This window comes from Chinchilla lanigera, unplaced genomic scaffold (genome assembly GCF_000276665.1).
Source record: "Chinchilla lanigera isolate Chin_1 unplaced genomic scaffold, ChiLan1.0 scaffold00018, whole genome shotgun sequence".
Classification (NCBI taxonomy): Eukaryota; Metazoa; Chordata; class Mammalia; order Rodentia; family Chinchillidae; genus Chinchilla; species Chinchilla lanigera.
In genome coordinates, this window is record NW_004955419.1 from 10600831 (window position 1) to 10620374 (window position 19544).

Sequence of the window (19544 nt, forward strand, 5' to 3'; positions counted from 1 at the left end):
TTTTCAACTTTATGACAGAAAGTGATGTGCCTGCCATATTATCCATACTCTGAGTACCCATACCACCGTTGTGTTTTTCACTCTCAGTAAGTACCCAACAATTACATAGACACTCGACACTTTATTATAAAGTAGACATGGTGTTAGACGATTGAGCCCAACTGCAAGATCATGTCAGTGTTTTGGACAGGTTCAAGGGAGGCCGCACTACAACACTGGGTGTGTTAGGTGTGTTCAGTGCCTTTTCTGCTTACAACATGTCAAGTAACTATGGGCTTATATGTCCTGTAATGGATTTTAGCTAAGGAATGTTTATATATGTGTTCAATTATAGAAATGTCTATAGTGGAAGGAAAGGAGTGAAAAGAGGGGAGGGTAGAGACATACACATGGTCAACTCATAAAGAGCCTTGTGTGCAGGGCTCATGAAATGAGATTTTATCCCAAAGGACATTAGGAACCATGGAAGTGTTTTAAGCAAAGGAGTAATATGGTCAGACTTACTGGTCATTGGTCATGTCAGTAACCGTTTGATGGATAGTTTAGAGCAAGGCAGCCTGACAGGAGGGCTGCCATTTAAATGATCCACTGAATACTTTGCCCATTGAGTTCAATTTTCTACCCATTTCCATCTCTCTCTATAGTCTGGAAATCTGAAATTGTATGACTTGCTTCATGTATGCATCCCTAGTTGTTCTGTTGTGGTCAGCCTATGTGAGACACCTGCAAGGAATCAGCAGCTGAAGGAAAGTGCTATTGGGACATTTAGTCCTTTGACAGCTTCCCTCCAGGCCATTCATGGGCAGTGTCGGAGCTATTTCACTGAATGCTAGCTGCCATCTGGACATTCACTATATGATAGCTCTTTCCTACAGCTATTGGTCTTTCAGGACTTGACAGCCATCTTAACCCCTCCACTGGGCAATAGTTCCTTGCAGTTACCAGCCTTGGTGTGCTTTGTTGCCCATTACAGATTTGCTTTAAATCTGCCCAAGCTGCCCTTAATTAAACACTTCTCAGTGTGTCTTACTGAGTGTGTCTTGCCTATTCTGGTGAGACTCTGAATGGCACAGAACCATTTTCAATAGCCTATGAGAGAGATAATAAAGGTTTGCATTAATTAACCATTGTAGAGATTAAAAAAAAGGACATGTTCCTGAGGTTGTTTCCCATGCGTCCTCAGCAGGATAGCTGCTTGATGACCAATCCTGAATGCTAGAATAGCTCATGTCAATGGTGGTGGAAGTCAATATCACTGTCTTTCCCAACTCTTTCTGCTTAGGCAGTGAGTTCTTACATGCAATTTTATATCGTGTCTGCTTTCTTCCCAGTGAGACAAAGATCATTTATAAACTCATCGGAAGCTCACTCTGGCTTTCTGTGCATAATTTGCTGGAGGGTCAGCTAGTGCTGTGGAATCGGAAGGCTGGTTAGTTGGCCACTTGGGAGATGTTACCAAGATGGCTGGTGATCACAAGAGCTGCTTATTTTCATAATGACCTTCAGGAATTAAATAAAAATACAATGAGTGCCATAGATTAGGGAGAACAAGCCAATTAAAAGCACAACACGCCTTCGGGATTTTTTATTCCTTTTCCAGGAGACTGAAAGGCATCCGTGGCCACGGAAGCAGGGTGGCAGTCTACCCAGAATTACTGATGAAGGCTGACCCTCTAGCTTGGCTTTTGCGGGATAGTTGAGGGGATTTGAGCCTGTTGAATATTTCACGATTTGCAGCCCATGGGAAGAGAACAGAGAAAGGTGAAAAGGCAATCCCTGTGTTTCTTTACGATTCCAATATAAAACCAAGCTCTGCGGGGTGGGAGGCAGCCAGGCACTGGAGTCAGACTACCGCCGGAAGGCACGGCACACCAATTCTCCCACTTTAATATCTGCTGTTTCATTTCATATTCATCATGTCAGCATAATCTGCTTTTATGGGAATCGTCTTGGTTCCCGACCAAATGTGTTTAGTCCCCCTTTTGCTTGAAGTTTGATCGTAATATGACTTGAAGACTTCAATGAAATGTTTATATGCAAAGACCAGGGGAAGAGAAAAGGGAAAATGCAATTGGAAAATCAATCAGCAGAGAATTTCAAGAGCTGGCTTTGGTCGTGTTCCTATTTCTTTGACCTGGTTTTAATGGACCCAGGACAGGCTCTCTGATCAAGCGTACTTGCTACCAGTTACCTATTGCACGCTGCATAAAATATACTAAAACCAACATTCAAAGCCTACACCTGTGTGTCAGAACTACATTTCCTGCCTGACTTTTCTGCTCTCCCACATGTATATATAGCTTCTCATCTCATGATGCTCAGCCAATCTGTGCCTCTATCTCTCCTTTGAGGAACATCAATAGATCCATCCTCCAAGGTGTTTATACTTGGGAGTTGTCTGGGACTGTAAGGCAGGAAGGTCCTTTCCCACCTTTAATTTCCCAACAGACCTTTACTTATTCTTTCTCTAACACTCTGGTAATATTTAATACTCTTTTAACTCGAATTTTTACTATCTCCATCATTTTATGATGAGTATGTATAGGTATGCCTGTGTGTGCCTACTCACATACCGGAAACCGCAATTCAGTAACAATTTGTTGGGTATGTGTTATGTGAGCTCATTTCAAAGATCTTTGAAATGGCAGAAAATAAGGTGTACGAGGTCCTTCCTTTCCTGGAAAGTTAGACAGTCGATACACATTCAAGCAAATACATATAATAAATGTCCAATACTCCACACTGAGGTGGAAAGCATATTTTGAAGGGCTATAATAGACAGTGGGTGTGCTTGGAGAGGAATGCCATAGCTACAGTGACCAGGTGCAACATCTCTGAGAAGGTGTCATTTAGGCTGAGACACAAATGCTGAAAAGATGCCAGCTTGAAAGCTCTGGGAGGAGACTTCCAGGAAGATAGGGCAGAAATACTTGTGCCCAGAGAGAAGAGGGAGCTGGCCTGTTGACGAAAGACTGTAGAGCTGTAGGTCTGCAGAGCTGCAGCATATGAGGAAGGGCTATGGTAGAGATAAGCCAAAAAAGCCAGTCTTGAGAGTGCCTATGTATGTTGGCGGTGACATGAGGCTGGGGACAGCAAGCTGAGTAGAGTTTCTAGGGCTAAAGAATTGAGAGCTCCTGGAAGGCAATGCTGTGTTTGTTATCTGTATATTCTGATATGCTAACTGGCCTAGCAAAGAGTAGGTCCTTGATAAAATATGTGGAATGAATATAATCCAGGAGTGAATGAAGGAAAGATCAGATCCTTCTGCTTCAGCTACCACAGCGTTCTCTTCGCGGTTTCATGCTCCCCTCCCACTTCCTCAGCAACAGTTTCTTGTCTTTGTAACGGAGTAAGTCCGGAGCTATTCTCTGTGATTCAATATTTACTGTGTTTCACACACTGTTATTATCATTTAACGTTCACTGTCTGCTGACTGTGCACTCATCACTGCAGCAGACAAAGAGCTCAATCTAGTTTGGGTTCGTGGGCTAATTCAGTCAAGGAAAATGAGACATTGCATGTGGAACCGGTATGGCCAAAATTATGTTGACTGGAAATCCATTGCATCCAGGGGAATACAAATTCACCAGTGACCTTAAATGAGTCATACCCTTCCATGACCGTTGTTTTTTTAATCTAAAGGTGACAATAGAGGGATGTCAGGCAAAGGCTGAAGAGAGCTCCAGGAGAAAGGAGCTTGGATTTCCACCAGCATCCCTGTGCCTACTCTATCTTAGTCTATACTCGGCTGTGTCAGCCAGCTGTGGCTTGCCTAGAGGCTTTCTTTTGATGTCATTGCAGGAAATCTTAGCACATGCAGTGCCTGCCCAGCCAGCAGCATAGGGACTTTCCTTCTGAAGTTACTGAACTAGATTCCACTATTTCCAGTTAGGAAGTGGCAGCCCTGGGTTCCCTGAGCCTCTGGTTCTGGGCTTTGATGCATTAAAAGAAAAGCAAGTGAAGTGCCAGCCAACCATTTACAATCGTGTCTTCACCTTGCTATGGCCCAGTGGCTTGATGCCAGGGTAGCTACTGCCAAGGCCTTCACTGTAGAGCCTAAGAGGTAGGGTCATGAGGGAGCAGATGACCTTTCCTGGGGAGGTACAAATGGTGCTGTGTAAACATCCAGCCACAGTGACCTCTCAGAGCATTTTGAGGCTCATAGTTCTAAGGGCTGATGAACTTTTATGATTATTGCAAGCCTGGTTCAACCCTTGAAGTGGCAAGGCACATGCAAGCATGCACATTGGAACTAATAACTTGCCAAGTTCTGGCTACTTTGCCCTCTCCTTGGAATGAGATAGGAGGTCCCAGGAAGATTTAGAGAGGAAAGGTTAGTGCTGTGAGATGACTTACATGGTGGCAGGCTTCCTCTGGTGCTGAGTTGAGAATAGATGGAAGGGGCAAGGGTGGAAGGAGAGAGAGAAGTTAAAAAGCCCTGGAAGGAAGCCAGAAAAGAGGATAGTACATTCACTGGCCCAGGTGACCGACAAAGAGTTGCTGAGAAAGGTTAGGTTCTGGATGCCTTTTGGAGGAATTCCTGCCAGATTGCAGGAGGCGTGTGAGGGAAAATGAGCAGTATAGGGTATCGCCAGCTTGTTTTGTTCAGAGCTGCTGAAGGGTGAATTGGATCCCATCCCTATTAATAATGATGATGGTGATGATAAATCAATACCTAACTTAAACAAGCATAGCTAACTTTTTTCTTAGCACTTATTAAGTGTGAAAGACTGTTCCCCTGAGGGTTTTTTTTTTTTAATTGTGAATCTCAAGGAGTTAAAGTCTTTTGGAATAATTCAGTAGAATTTAGGAAGTAGAAATCATCTCTTCAACTCTTCAAGGTGATTGTGTCATTCGGTATCACCAGCAAGGCATGGGAAGAGTTTCCTGGGTTAGGAGAAGTTCCAATTTAGCCTGCTCATCCGTCCTCATTAAGACTCTGTGTGTGTGTGTGTGTGTGTGTCTGTGTGTGTGTGTGTGTGCGTGTGTGCATGCATATGTACATGAGGTCTTCGGGGACTTTAGGAATACTGTGCCAAGGTCACTTCTTTTTCTCAGAAAGAGGTTCCGAAGTTCCAGGTCTCAAACAGCGCTAATGCTACTTATTCACAGACACTATTGAGCCTACTTATCTCCCTTTATAATTCTCAGTTGCATGCAGACCTGGTAGTTCTCCAAGAAACCCATCACCTTCCACTGAATTTCAGATAGACTTTGTCCTTTGAGGACATTTCCAAGGACATAGTCCCCTTGGTAGAGAATGCTGAGGAAAGGTTATATGATTCCAATACTGTGACACTTTTGACACTTGTGTCATCTTCCATTTGCCCATTTTACTTAATGAGAGACTGTGTTGATACATCATAATACTATCCCATATTACTCAAATGATAATTAAGAAAGACATTTAAGTGGGAAAAATATCGTAGAGACAAGAGCTAGTATCTTCAAACCAGAAGACACAGTTGAGCAACTTATTAGAAAGCCCTAACTTCCCTCTAGTTCTGAGAGCACTGGGATCAACAGTGCTTTTCAGGTGTCTTCAAGGCATTGAAATCTTTCACCAATACTCCCTTGCTTGGGAGTGCAACATATATACTCTCCAAAGTGGATCTTCTCTCTCTGCCACAGGAGAACCAGGCTCAGAACACCTCCTTTTCAAGCTTTTTCTGAGCAGAGTAACGTTGAGGTATCTGGACTGAGCTGGATGCTCTCCTGGGCCTTTCCAGCTCTGAGCTTCTGCATGACCACTTCTAGCTCAGCCGCTAAGGAACTCACACCTGAACTCTTATTCCTCTCATGTATTTCCTCCCTTTATTTTCTTCTAGTCACATAGCCTCAGAACAATGCAACACTCCTGCCCCTTTGCTTGGTTTTGCTCCACTGTTGGAGTAGAAACAATTACGTTTTTGTGCATGGAGCCATAAGGAAAGCACACACTGGGCAGACTGGGCTCAAATCCTACCTCTGCCTTGCTGTTCCTTGGGACTAATCTTGGCCACATTTGTCCCATCTGTAAATGGAAGTGATGATCCTGCTCATAGATTAATTTGGTGAGAGGAAAGGCATCCTGGCACAAGTAGATGCTTCTGAACTCCTGACTGTGTGTGGCTCCTTTGCTCCCTCCCTACAGTACCAAAACTAAGTATGCAGCTCACCCATTGCCTTGGGTCTTGTCTTGCAGAGATGTCAGGCACGGCAGCGGACATCTCGCTGGTGCACTGGAGGCAGCAGTGGCTGGAGAATGGCACCTTGTACTTCCACGTCTCCATGAGCAGCTCGGGGCAGCTGGCCCGGGCCACCGCCCCCACACTCCAGGAGCCCTCAGAGATCGTTGAGGAGCAGATGCACATCCTCCACATTTCTGTGATGGTGAGTGAGTGGGATGTGACAGGGGTCAGGGAGGGGACAGGGAGATGGACAGACGAAAGGAGGTAGGAAATCATCAGCAGGTGGAAGGAAAGAGTTGGAGAGGGCAAGAGGCTAGGATGATAAACAGAAGGTCAGATGGATTCGGTGGTGTCACCTGGGCTGATGTATACCCATCCATCATCTGTCAGCTGTGACAAACTAATTATGCTTCAGAGAAGAAAATAAAGGGTCTGCAACTCCTTGGCCTTTTGGCCAACATCTCTGGGAATAGCTGTTTAACATCTATCACGTGCTTGGCCTGCTCTGCTGCGGGCTGAGGTTCAATGCTCCAAAATACAGTTGGCCTTTCCAAGAATGTCTGAACAATCAAAATTGGAACAAAACTGGAATGAACTGCCCTTTCCCAAGAGCCATGATATGTCAGCTGCTTTAGACCTTATAACTACAACACATTAGTCCCTTCAGATGGGCTGGGTGTAACTAGTGCAGCTGTATAGAGACCCCTCCATCACCCTCAGCTTATTGTTGAATATCTATCGCAGATGGAAATGAAACTTCCCCAAGATCACATAGCTAGTAAGAGAGGGAGCTGTGCTTGAGTATTAGAAACCATACATGTCTGGCTGCAAAGCCAGAACTACATCCTCTATATCCTTTTTTCTCTCAAGCCAAGAATTTTCTGAATATTTACCACATGGCCAGCACGATGCTGGGCACAGTTATGAGAGGTGTCTCATTGTACTCTTGCCAGGAATGCATGAAATCTGGCACATCACTGCCACTTGGACAGAAAGTTATGGATGCAGAGAGGTGAAGTGGGCTTGCGCTCAGCTGGCCCCGATATATATCTCTATGTGTCTGCCTTCTCTTCCAAGAAGGCTACAGAGGGTGAAATCACTCAAGTGGTAGCATAGAAGATATGTAAGCACATATTAATGGGTTTGTAAAGAGCTGTCATGAATACCTTTGCATGGTAGGCAGAAGACAAACAGACAAAGAAATGTACAGCAAAAACACATGGTCTTCTAGCTGAGGATGAGATCCAAGAATGGCAATACCTGCTATCCTCCTCATGTTACTCTCCTCAGAGCATTCCCACATCATTTTCTTCATTTTTCCTTTAGCATGATTCCACCCAGTATAGACAGGTAGAAAATGACCTTCCCCATCTGTATGTGAAAAGGGAAAGCTCAGAGACATGAAGTGACTGGCGTGCGTGCTGCCACCCATAGCTTCGTTTCTTCCTTCCATTCAAGAGTCAATATTTATTGAGATTCTACAATGGATTAGACCTTTGGTTTTGGTCTCTTCCCCTTGTTCCTCTTCAATTAACACTGTGCTTTAGGCATTCTGATTCCTCTGAGTAAGATCTCGAAAATGCTCTCTTTTTGGAAAATATACACGTACCGCAGACATATACTAATGTTAATTTTGGACCTAACGCATGCTTATCACATGGGGAAAACAAATCAAGGCCTTTGTGTTATTCATGGAATGAGTGTGACAGACTTTTCTCATATATATATTTAGCAATGATACAAGCGCATGCTGAGATAATTGGGTGCCTGCATTCTAGTTTGGGGGCACGTATTTGTAAGCACCATTTCAGGATATACTCCGAGTTCATCTTCAAGCATGAGGTACCATTTAATGTTAAGGAGAGCTGGTGGGGGTGTGGCTGTTCTTCTTTTAATATGGGGAGTAAGACTTGGCTTTTATTAACATTTACTGTGTATTTTCCTGTTGTGGTGAAAGATATACTTACATATATCCCTCTCATAACCCAGTAACATACACTGAATTATCTCAATCATAAATGAACCTGGAATGTGCCTTTTCTACCTCCAGGCTCAAGGTCAGTTTCACTCAATTGACTAAATTATACTGTCCATCCCCACCCTGCAAGATAGTGTTTCCTGCCTTTCTTTTTTGCTCAGTGAATTCACCTTGAAAAGAATAGGTCATTAGGACCCAGACATCACTGAATTTCCCTGTAATTCAGGATTTGGCTGGCCACATAGAGACTGGTACACACAGTTGGACTAAGCTTTTGGCCTCCATCCAAATTTCTTCTGCCCCCACTTCACCCTCAGAGAACAATCAAGTCTAGAAGACTCTGGACCCAAAGATGTGTTTTGATACAAGGCCAGTGTTATGGTTTGTGTCTGGATGTCCCCCCAAAGCCCTCTGCAGTCATGGGGCAGGCTTTTAGAGTTTATGATTGATCTATGATCCAATGCTGGGATTATGGATGTGAGTACCGCACCTGCCCCTGGGGCGTATAGTTTGCATACCTAAGGGAGAGAAAGAGGCTGCTTGCTACCACCCCTCCCTTTTGCTCTTGCTGCTTTTGCTGTTTTCCACTGCCATGTATGGTTGTCCTCAGCCATGTGCCACCCTGCCTTGGAGCCAGCCAAGTATGGACTGAGACCTCCACAGACTGTAAGCTAAATAAACCTTTCCTTCCTTAATTCTGGGCATCAGGTATTTTGTCTCAGCAATGAGAGCAAAGTAACCAAGACAGCCAGCTTCATCAAGTTGGGGCCAACCTCTGAGAATTCTGCCCTCTACCTGGAGGTAGGAAGATAAGGAGTTGTAAACACAGACTCTAGGGATCCAACATCTGGGTATGAAGTGATCCTCTGTCACTCCCCTCACTAGATGATCTTCGGAAAAATATTGGACCTCTGTGCCTTGTTTTGGTTGTCTATAAAGTGAGTATTGTACTAACATTTATGTAGCTACTTCATTCCCGTGCATCAGAGGAGCTTGGCATGTAACAGTGTTTGCTTTAACTATGAAGAGCAGCTCAGCTGAAAAGTTTGAGATGTTCTGATTTGCTATGCTCTTCCATTTTGCAGGATGCATAAATTGAGGTCCATGACAGGCTAGGGTTTGTCTGCAGTTCCTCAGACAGCAGGGATGAAGAGTCCATCATGTCTCTCTTTGACTCAGATGCTGTCATTGTTCTGACCATATAAAATTCAGCAAAAATCAAAAGAGTGATTTATCTCCCTCCTCTTCAAGTAATCATTCAGTAAAGCCATGGCGATGGCTGGGGGATGTCTTTCCATTTGACATATCCAAAATCTGAGACTCAGCAAGTTACTGATTTGCCTATGGCTACGTGGCTAACAGAAATACTGTTCTGGCTCAAAACTTCCCCAGAGTTCCAAACACACACCATGTGGCTCCTGTATGAGCCAATTTTTTCATCTTTAGGGAAGATCTGAGATGGTTGTGAGAAGACCCAGATCACTTAGTCAATTCACAAATAAGTCTGGAGTTGAGAATCCATGAGCTCCATTTCTTTTTCTCAACACAAACAACTTACCTTCCCATGCAAGGAAATCATCCCCTGCTCAGCCTCTGGGACCTCAGAACTCCATCTGTACCTGGGTGGGACCTTCATGCTCTTCAGACTTGATAAGTCCTGAGTTGAGCACCTTCCTTGCCCCAGAAGCCTGCATGGTCTGAGCATTGATATCTCAAGGAGTGGTGCAGCAAAAGTATTCAGGGAACCTAGGCCAGTGAAAGAGAGTGAACTGTGATCTCTTTTTCTTCACCCTAGATTTAGGTACTCTGAGCACTACAATGCCCTTGTCCTCTCGTTGTTCAGTCAGCAGCATGCAGAGAAGAAAGTAGAGGTTTGAAATTTGGAAGAGCTGCCTCAGAACCCAACATCCTTACTTCCTGCTTCCTATTTCCTGCTTCCTTCCTTAGATTTACCTTGAGCAAGTCTCCTAATATTCCTTAGCCTCAGTTTCCTTGTCTTTGACATAGAACTAATCACCCCAATCTTATGCAGTGATTGGAAAGAATAGATGAAATATGTAAATATTAACTATGTAGTATCCAGCTTGGCACAGAACGAGCACCCAACAACAGGGATTATTTTATTACCACTGCAGCAATGCACAAAGGTGTAAGAAGACTTTGGGTTTAATCTTATACTGGTGTGTGATGTTGAGAAACAGTTATAATACTTTACATATATTTTCAGTATTTACTATATTCTAGGCAATATTTCAAACTTTGTCTTACATACATTATCACTTTTAACCCTCACCGTAGATCATAAAGTGGATACTCTTCCTTAGATGCAGAACCTGGAATGTTAATAAAATTAATGGTTGACTGAATGACCTCAGGCACACAAAGGTTAAAGGGTTAAACTAGGATTTCTGTGTGTAAAATCTAACCTTTGCCTCTACTTACATAGTAGACTATCGTAGAAGAGAAGAGATCCACTTCTGTCTTGCCAACTTAAAATATAAGATTTCATGAGTGTATTCTTACAAAGATCTCCCCTATACAAACCCATGGACACATTAAGAGGGGTTTGGCTAAAATGTCAATTCCAAGGTTCAATGATGCCTTTGTTGCTAGTTAGATGTCTTTGCCCAAATCATCCTGACAATTTATAAAACCATAGTAGTATTCTCCACCACTTAGAGATTTAACCTAAGTATCAAATGAAGTCACATTTATAAGTATCCTGCACAATGAAAATAATGACTGCTCTCATCAAGAACTTTCTCCACAGCAGACAGTGGAGTGATGCATGTTCTTTATTTTAATTATTCAAACGCCTATATAATATAGGGACTGTTATTTCCCTCATTTACAGATGAGGAGGCTGGCAGTGAGTGTTTGCAATCTGCTTACCCACGTCAGAGGTAGGTGCTGAAGCTTGGATTCCAACTCCTGTCGGTCTAAATGGAAAGTCTATGTTCTTGAGCATAATTCTGCATGGCACAGTGCCTGACACTCTGTAAGTGCTCAAAAAGCAGAGGCTGTTATTAAAATGTTAGCTGCAGTGAGGGTCTATCATGCCTGTTATTTATGGAGTATTCACTCTGGGTGCTCAAAACACTCAATAGTACTTGGAAACGTGTCAGGTGGGGAGAGAGGATTGCTCATGCCAACAGTTTATCAATAGGAGAAAAGAAACCCAAAGGGATTGATTTGCCTACAGGTGCAGAAGCAGAAGAACCTCTTGGCTTGAATCCCGTAGGTGTCTTTTACATTGTTCATCAGCACCAACTATCCCAGCTTTGTGCCAGCTCTGTATGGGATGTACATATACACATTTGAATAGTGGAGATAGAATATACCTTGCCGTGTTTCTTTTTAGTTAGAAAGTGAGCAGAGTTTAACTGCTTCAGGTGGACTTAGGGTCCATGCAACAGAAGCCTAACAAATGTGTCAAAATTTGTTTCTTCTTTGCACTTAAGTGCTGTTTCTGTTTTTGCACTTTGTTGTTATCGTTGTTATACTGGCATGTTGAGATCTATTTTACTTTTGCATTGATCAAAGGAAATAACTGTCGCTTATGTTTCAGAAAGTTAGTAGTATAAGCCCTACTTTTCCTTCTCCCCCACCTTTAAGCCATGATATTTCATTTTGATATGGTATGTCTTGTTTTAAAGAGTTTCCTAGAAGTTATACAAACTGCTTTAAATCAGTATCTTTCATCATAGTTCTCTCTCTCTCTCTCTCTCTCTCTCTCTCTCTCTCTCTCTCTCTCTCTCTCTCTCTCTCTCTAACTTTGGTCTTTTTGTAACAAAATGTTTTGAGAAGTGGAATGAAAGAAAATGTTTGGTTTGATGTAGAAGAAGAAAGGACCTTCTAAGACATTTTTGTTTCAAAGGAAATATCCCATAGAAAATGCTACAGATTTGTATTTGACGGCTCTGAGAAAGGCACTAAAATTCTCAGCAACGGTAGAAAAAATCTTTCTAGATGTTTGTACTTTCCAGCTATAGATTGTTGTGAGTTAGGCAATATTGAGTTCTATGTCCTCAAAGGAGTGTAAGGAGTGGCTAGCAGCCCTATTCACTGGGATACTAAGAGAAATAATAGTTAAATTATATGACTATTATAGTTCTTTTAAAGTTAGATGATCTATGATTCTGTGATATAATAATATAGAGAAAAATACCTTGAGGATTATAGAATTCTACATAAATCTTAGAAACTATTATTACCAGTCTCAATCACTAAATGTGTTTAAAGGATCTGTGTGATGTTCGGATAATCCTTATTAAAGATTTCCACAGAAGATAGTTTCACATCATTTCCCCAACCAGTGCATTTATTCATTCAAGGTTTGTCACTCATTCCTTCATTCACTGATTCAATCACACAATCGTGTAATGGTTTATCTGCCTGTTAAATCAGATGATGAAAGCCTATATGCTCAGAGGGAAAGAAAAGAGAAAAAAAATAAAGCTCTTAAAAAACTAACTGCAAGCTCAGAATGAATGAACTATGCAATCTAAGTGCTGAAAGCAGTCATATATTTTAAGTTACCCTTTATAAAGACTAGTTCTCTAAACAAATAGTCCTAGGGGTTCTAGGTGAGATATGAAATATTGTATTTACTTTTGGAAACTACATGTTAAAAGAAATAATTACCGAGTAGAAAAGTCATAAGAAAAGAATACAGTAAAGAATGTTAAAATAATAATGCTAAATAGCACTGTTGTAGTGCTTGATGTATTTAACTCGTTCTGTTATCATAGTAATCCTGGTTCAGTAGATATCATTATTATTCTGTGTCTCCTACTGGAAGACGTATGGGCAAAGAATGTAACTGATTTAGAAGCACTCTGGACACAGTATGTATTCAAGGATCATGTTCTGACTACATGACTGACTTATTAAGCAGAATCTGAGCATGTGTTTTCATAGCTCACAGATCAAACAGAGTAAATAAGCCTTGGCAACTGCATTTAGAAAATGTGGCTTACCTGGCCCACATTTAGGAATATCATAGGGAATGGATCAAGCATGGAATTTGATGTCAGGAGGCCTGAGTTCAAGCTTAGACTTTACCATATACCGGCTGCAGAGATACGAGTGAGTCATTTCACGGCTCTGAGCTTCTTGTTTGGTCATTTGCAAATGGAAATAAAGTTAAAGTTGTCACATCAAACTGAGATCATGCATATGAAAATATTTGGCAAAAGTTTCCCCAAAGCAATAGAACCGTGCAACATAGCAGGATGTTGGAGCTGAAAGCATTATAAACCTCACAAAATCCAACTGTCCTCAGCCACCTTTTACTTGTTTATGCTACAAACAGCGCCCCCTGGATCTCAGAGGTGAGGCAAACAGTACTACTCCACTCCTCACATATCCTACACCCCAACAGCTTCAGGGACTGTCTCCCCTCATTCTGACATTTCAGCTGAAGGGAGCCCTAGTCTGACACCCTTGGTTTTCATGGAAGAGAGAACAAGCTAGAGAACATGCAGGAAGCTAGAAAAATGTAGAAATTTGGCTAATACTTATGAGTGAGTTCTTTTATGTTCTATTGAACAAAACACACCACTTGGCCAAACCCAGAGGCAGCAGGAGGGACATGCAGGCCTCTTGTGCATATGAACAATTATAAATAGCAATAGAAGGTTCCCCACTCTCATTCTACAGGTGGGAAAAATGAGATTGGAAAATGGATGTTGTCCATCTCCGGCCTATCAGTCTGGGCCAATGATCAAGCCTAGACAGAGAACATGGACCAAGGCTTCCTGGAGCTAGTAAGAGCCAGCTTGGGAAAGGGCCCTGGAGGCAGTTCTTCCCAACCTTCTGGATAAAGCACAATGCAGGATGAGAGTGTACATAGCAAAATTTCTGCATGACATAGAGGGAGGCAGCAACAAATACACACAGGAAAAACAGATACTTGTCTGTGTCTATACTGGGTAATACAAATTCTCATAGACAGAAAGGGGTAAAGGGAAACTGAGAAAAAGGGGAGCCAAGAACAGTGAGAGAACTACAGAGAAATAGAGGGAAATTGGTAGGAACAGACAGAAGATTTAGTAGAAGAAACAGACACAAGACCATCAAGAGAATGAAACCCGCTGAGGGAGGACAGCACAGATGGAAGCCAGGTAAGAGAAACAGAGAACAGACCAAGAGGGACAAAGAGAATTCAAGCCCAAGAAACAACAGAGAAGGTGGGCGGAGTGTGGAGCAGGGCACATGGCAAGTTGGGGGCTGAGGAAGAAGTTGCAGGTGGACAGAGGGAGTGCCCAGCAGAAATGGGGAAGGGACCTTAGAAGGGAAGCAGAGTGGACAGTGAACTGGGCTAAGTGCCAATGCTGCAGGAAGGAAGGAAAAGTGGAAATCCTTGCAGATGAACAAAGTGAGGAGGGGACAGTTTGGCAGGACAGTAGGGTGAGGGCCCCACAGTGATGGGTTCTATTCTCCTGTGCTACAACCTTTCTTCCACATTTTTCCCATCAAGAACTTGAGGCCATCTTAGGGAATTCGAACAATAGCAGTGCTAACAGCATAGGGTGCACACACAGCATTGAGGTTCCTGCTGTTACTCCCCTCCCCACCTAGCCTGTGCACATGGATGGTGAGGTTAGTTTCGGATGCCACAGTCTGTCCACCTCTCTTTCCAGTTCATTGCTCTGTCTCTCATCTCTGCTATGCTCAAAAGGCAGTTTGGTTTGGTGGAAATGATGTAGACTTGGAGAAAGAGAGCTGTGGATTCACTTTGTGACTCTTCTTATTGCTGTTTGCCCTTAGGCACAGTCCTGAATCTCTCCTGTGCTCTCTTTCTCTTGGATTTTAAGTGAAGCTGCGCAGACCATGTGCAAGGGGTTGAGAGAAGAAATAAACAATAAAACGTTCGTAAAGTATCTTAGCATAGTTCTGGAGGGGAGCCCCTTCTTTTCCATTTTACCTTTTAAATTTCTTCCCTTATTTGTGGTTATACTTGGCCTTCACAAACATCCTTTGAATTCGGTTGAGCATGAGTTAGAAAGAATATTGACTCTAAAATAGTGTTAAAAATAATCAACTAAGCTAAATAAATGAGGTAGAAGAGATAGTTCTTCTTTACAGTTGAATATCCAATTAATAAATGTAAAAGGATAGAAGGGAACAGAAATCACCATTAGACAATAACCACTGTAATAATTACTACTGACAAAATCCACCGATGTGTACTAAAATTAATGAGTGAAACTTTAAGAACAAGCAGGATATTTACAGAGTCTCAAGGAAGTATTACTACCCCATATTTTTACGAATTACAGCAGAGTGAATATTCTATGGAGAACTTTGTTTGGTACAATTATACTAGCTTCCTTGGGTGGCTATAACAAATTGCCACAAACTGAGGGACTTCAAACTATAAAAATGTATCCTTTCATGGTATTGGACTCTGAAATTAAGGTGTTATCAGGGCAATACTTCCTCCAGGGGTTCTTCTTTAGAAGAACCTTTCCTGGTCTCTTTGAGTTTATGGTGGTTCCTAATGTCCTTTGCTTAGTGTCTACTTTTCTCATCTCTGCTATCTCATCTCTTTGTCTCATCGGGACACATGTTTGATTGAAGCCATACAGCTATAAGAGTCTTAATTTAATTACATCTATCAAAACTTTTCTGTCTCCAAATAAGGTAATATCTATCATTTCCAGGAATTTGGATGTGGATACATCATCTTTCTAGGTTCCACTATTTAATGCATCTCATCATCTTACCCAAGTAGTCAAGTTTAGCACCACTAGTAATAACGCATATTGACATCATGTTTTCTTAAGTTTTCTCTCATTGCTGAGATAAAATATCTGACACCCAGAATTAAGGAAGAAAAGATTTATTTAGCTCACAATCTGTGGAGGTTTCAGTCGGTATGGCTGGCTCCAAAGCAGGGTGGCACATGGCAGAGGCCAATCATCCATGGTGGAAGGTAGCAATAGCAGCAAGAGCAAAAAGGAGGAGTGGCAGCAGGCAGCCTCTTTCTCTCCCTTACATATGCAGACTATCTGCCCCAGGGTGGGTACAGCACTCACACCTATGAATAGATCATAAACTCTAGAAGCCTGCCCCATGACTGCATGAGGCTTTGGGAGGACCTCCATAACCAAACCATAACACATCATGAAATCCAATCCATGATGCATTGCAAAGAGAATAATGCCGCTTCTCTGGAATCCTGGTTAATAATATGTAACCACTGTAATCATGAAAAAAATCAGAAAAACTCAGTGAGGGACATGCTATAGAACAATGGAAAAATACTCTTCCAAAAGGTCAAAGTCATAAAGGACAAGAAGGATTGAGGAACTGTCGCAGACTGGAGATGGGGAAGACAGGACACCTAAACGCCATGGGGGATCCTAGACTAGATTGGGTTCCAAAAACCAAACAAAGCCAAACAAAAAATGGACATTAGCAAAAATCTGATGCAATTTTGTATAAGCCCTATGTTTTGTTTCATGGCATTGTATCACTGCCAGTGCCCTGGTTTTTGGTTATTCCATTGTGATTAAATGAAATGGCAACACTAGAGAAGCAAACTGAAGAGAATACAGGAACTCTCTAACTGTGAAACTTCCTAGATCTGTACTTCTTCCAAAATGAAAACGTTAGGAACAAAAAGTAGTATTACTCTTGGGAAGAACTGCCTACATTAGAATTTTCAACTCACTATGTTACATGCAGTATGAACTTAGTTTAAGCTACTTAACTTCTCCGTGCTCCTGTTTTCCTCCCGTGTACAGTGATAATAATTTCTACACATAACATGACCTACCATACATGAACTATATACAAATATTGTTTGAATGAGCATCTTCTATCGCTGCTCTTGTTTGTGTTTCACAAATGATAAAACCAAGGCCTAGAAGCTAAGATCACACAGCCAGCAGCCAGCCCTAGAATTAAGCCTACATTTTCATTTCTAAGTGATCTCTGGGCTCTACAGTATGTCCTTTCTTACAGAGGAAAGGAGGGATGGGGCCTGGTATGGTTTAGATCTTCCAAAGTCCCATGTGTCTGGAATATGACTGGATCACCCATCAGTGGATTCATCTATTTTTAAATTTAGAAGGTGAATGTATTAATTGGAGGTATGGCCTGGTTAGAGGTGGGTCTCCAGGGGTCAAGGTCTAAAAAATTGTATTCCTCTGACTTGCTTTTTCCCTTCTCTCTCTAATTCCTGTCTGCTGTTGGTTGTGCAGCTCTCCTCTGACGTACCCTCACACTGTGTCATTCCTGCCCTGGAGCCAGCTTACCTTGGACAGCAATTGTGAACTGAAATAACCTTTCCTCTTCCTTTAAGTTGTAGGTGTTGGGTAGTTTGTCCCAGTGATGGGAAAATGACTATGACAAGGTCAGTCTCCATCACTGCCAATTAGTGGACTCTGTTCATGGGGCAGAGGTGACCCTGCACTAGGGAAGAGGCAGCTGGTTCTTCCAGCTCTAAAATGCAGGAATCCACTGATGGGTAGGGACCCCCTGTGATCCAATGGCATATCTGAATGAATATTTGGAAGTGGTGAAGACAGAAAATTCTCGCTTAATCCTCCAGAAATCTCTTTTAAAAGTCATCTAGTCCAATTCATTTTGGAAGGGAAAATGAATACTAAATAAAACTTATAGTTTCCTAAGAGTAGCTGGCTGCCTCAGGTGACAGGTCAGTGACAGATGGCCTTTCCATCTGGATTACATGGCAATGAGTGTGCATGTGTATGCGTGTGTGTGCATGTGTTTGCATGTGTGTGATCCCTACTGCACCACACTACCCTCCTTGGGCTGTAATCCACACTCTGCAGCTCCCTATCACTGCATGCAGAGAGAGCCATCCACCGCATACCTTCAGCACACCTATGTTTTACCTCTTTACGGTGCTCACCCTGTCTGCAAATCCACTGATACAGTCAAACAATTACCCAGTTCGAACTTCTGCTGCTAATGTTCCCCAGCTCAAGGGCGTCTTTAATAGCAAAATAATACTTGTTTTTTCTTTCTTTCCTCTCTGTTTTTTCCTAATCTCTCCCCGATGAGACATAACATTAATTACAGCAGTTAACTGAAATTCTGTCTCTATTATGGCCTGCCACCTTCTCCATCCTGCCTTCCGCCTCCAAAGTTTCTCTTCTGAATGAAGGAGGAGGGAGGGGAGACAGACGTGTGGTTGTATTTATTTATCTTTCCTCTGCCTGCCTCCTTTGTTCTGAATTTTAAGTGAAGTCGAATCAATGTTTTCTCTGTGGTGTGCTGGATGGGGAATGCGTGTGTGTGTGTGTGTGTGTGTGTGTGTGCGTGTGTGTGTGTGTGTATTGCTTTGTGTGCCTGCTTCATAATCTAGCTGTCATTTTGAGCTAATTGTGTTGTTTCCTCTTGTGTGGAAGGAAATCTTATCTGTTTTGGATTAAAATTCAATGAAGGTCATAGCGGCTGGAAAACTTACCAGACTGCTGCAATTAATGTTCATTTGGCTTTGATAAATTGGAACGTTCCCCGCAATAGGACTGGAGTGGATTTCAGAAGCAATAATTCTTCCATTAACTCAATGATTCTGCCTGTGAGGGAGGACCTTGTCCTGCTTTTGTTTGTCATCTCTCACTTGGAGGAGCTGGGCATATGTCAGAGATGATTTATCATGATTGCGGTGCTTGCTTGTAGTAGAAACTTTTAAAACTACTAATTAGTTTTGCCCTCCGTAAATTGCTTGATTAAAGAAAATGTAAGGTTAGAATTAAGGTAGAAAAATTTTTTGTACTCCTGGGTTTTCACAATTGTGGGATTATTATAAGTTATTTTCAAGGGTGGGGGAGAAATGAATCCTCTTATTAATAATACTGAGCACTTATATGCTGGGGAATATGTATTATGTGCATTGCTTTTCTTAATTCTTAAAGGATTTCTTTAGGCAGTTTGTCTGTATCACTGGGGAAGAGACTAAAGTACAGAGACAGCAAATATTTAACACAACATTAGCAGCAGGTGCATTTATTCTGAAGCTCCTGCCTGATCACAATGTATTAAAAATTTTTTAGCTGCTTTATATTACTAAGTCTTGCTGTTTATTATTCCACTATCTGTGAAACAAAATATTATTCCTCCATGAGAATTACCTAGTGTAGGTTTCCTGGGTCCTCTGGTGGTTTCGTTTTTAACTTTTTGAGACGTCTTCCTAACTCTTTTCCATAGTGGTTATGCTAATTTACATTCTTGCTAACAGTGCATAGGGTTCCTCTTTTATTGAGGTATATATGTTAAATATGCACACTTTTTTACATATCAACAATGTCTCACATGTGTAATTTTAAAAAAGAAATAAATTAAGTGTACCACCACCACCAACAACAAAAGAATTACTTGGTGTGTTTGTTTGCCTAGCCCAGGAATGCTGGAACTCA

The 19544-nt window shown here is 42.0% G+C and overlaps 1 protein-coding gene across 2 annotated transcripts in view; it reads left to right on the top strand.

Moving 5' to 3' along the window:
- The window catches only part of Astn2 (astrotactin 2), a 901354-nt gene that overhangs the window by 114631 nt on the left and 767179 nt on the right, over positions 1-19544 (top strand). For both annotated transcript variants that reach the window (XM_005382610.2, XM_013513260.1), the window contains exon 2: positions 6185-6372. In XM_005382610.2, coding sequence (XP_005382667.1) covers positions 6187-6372 — 186 coding nt within the window. In that variant the 5' untranslated portion in view covers positions 6185-6186. The remainder of the gene's footprint in view (positions 1-6184; positions 6373-19544) is intronic.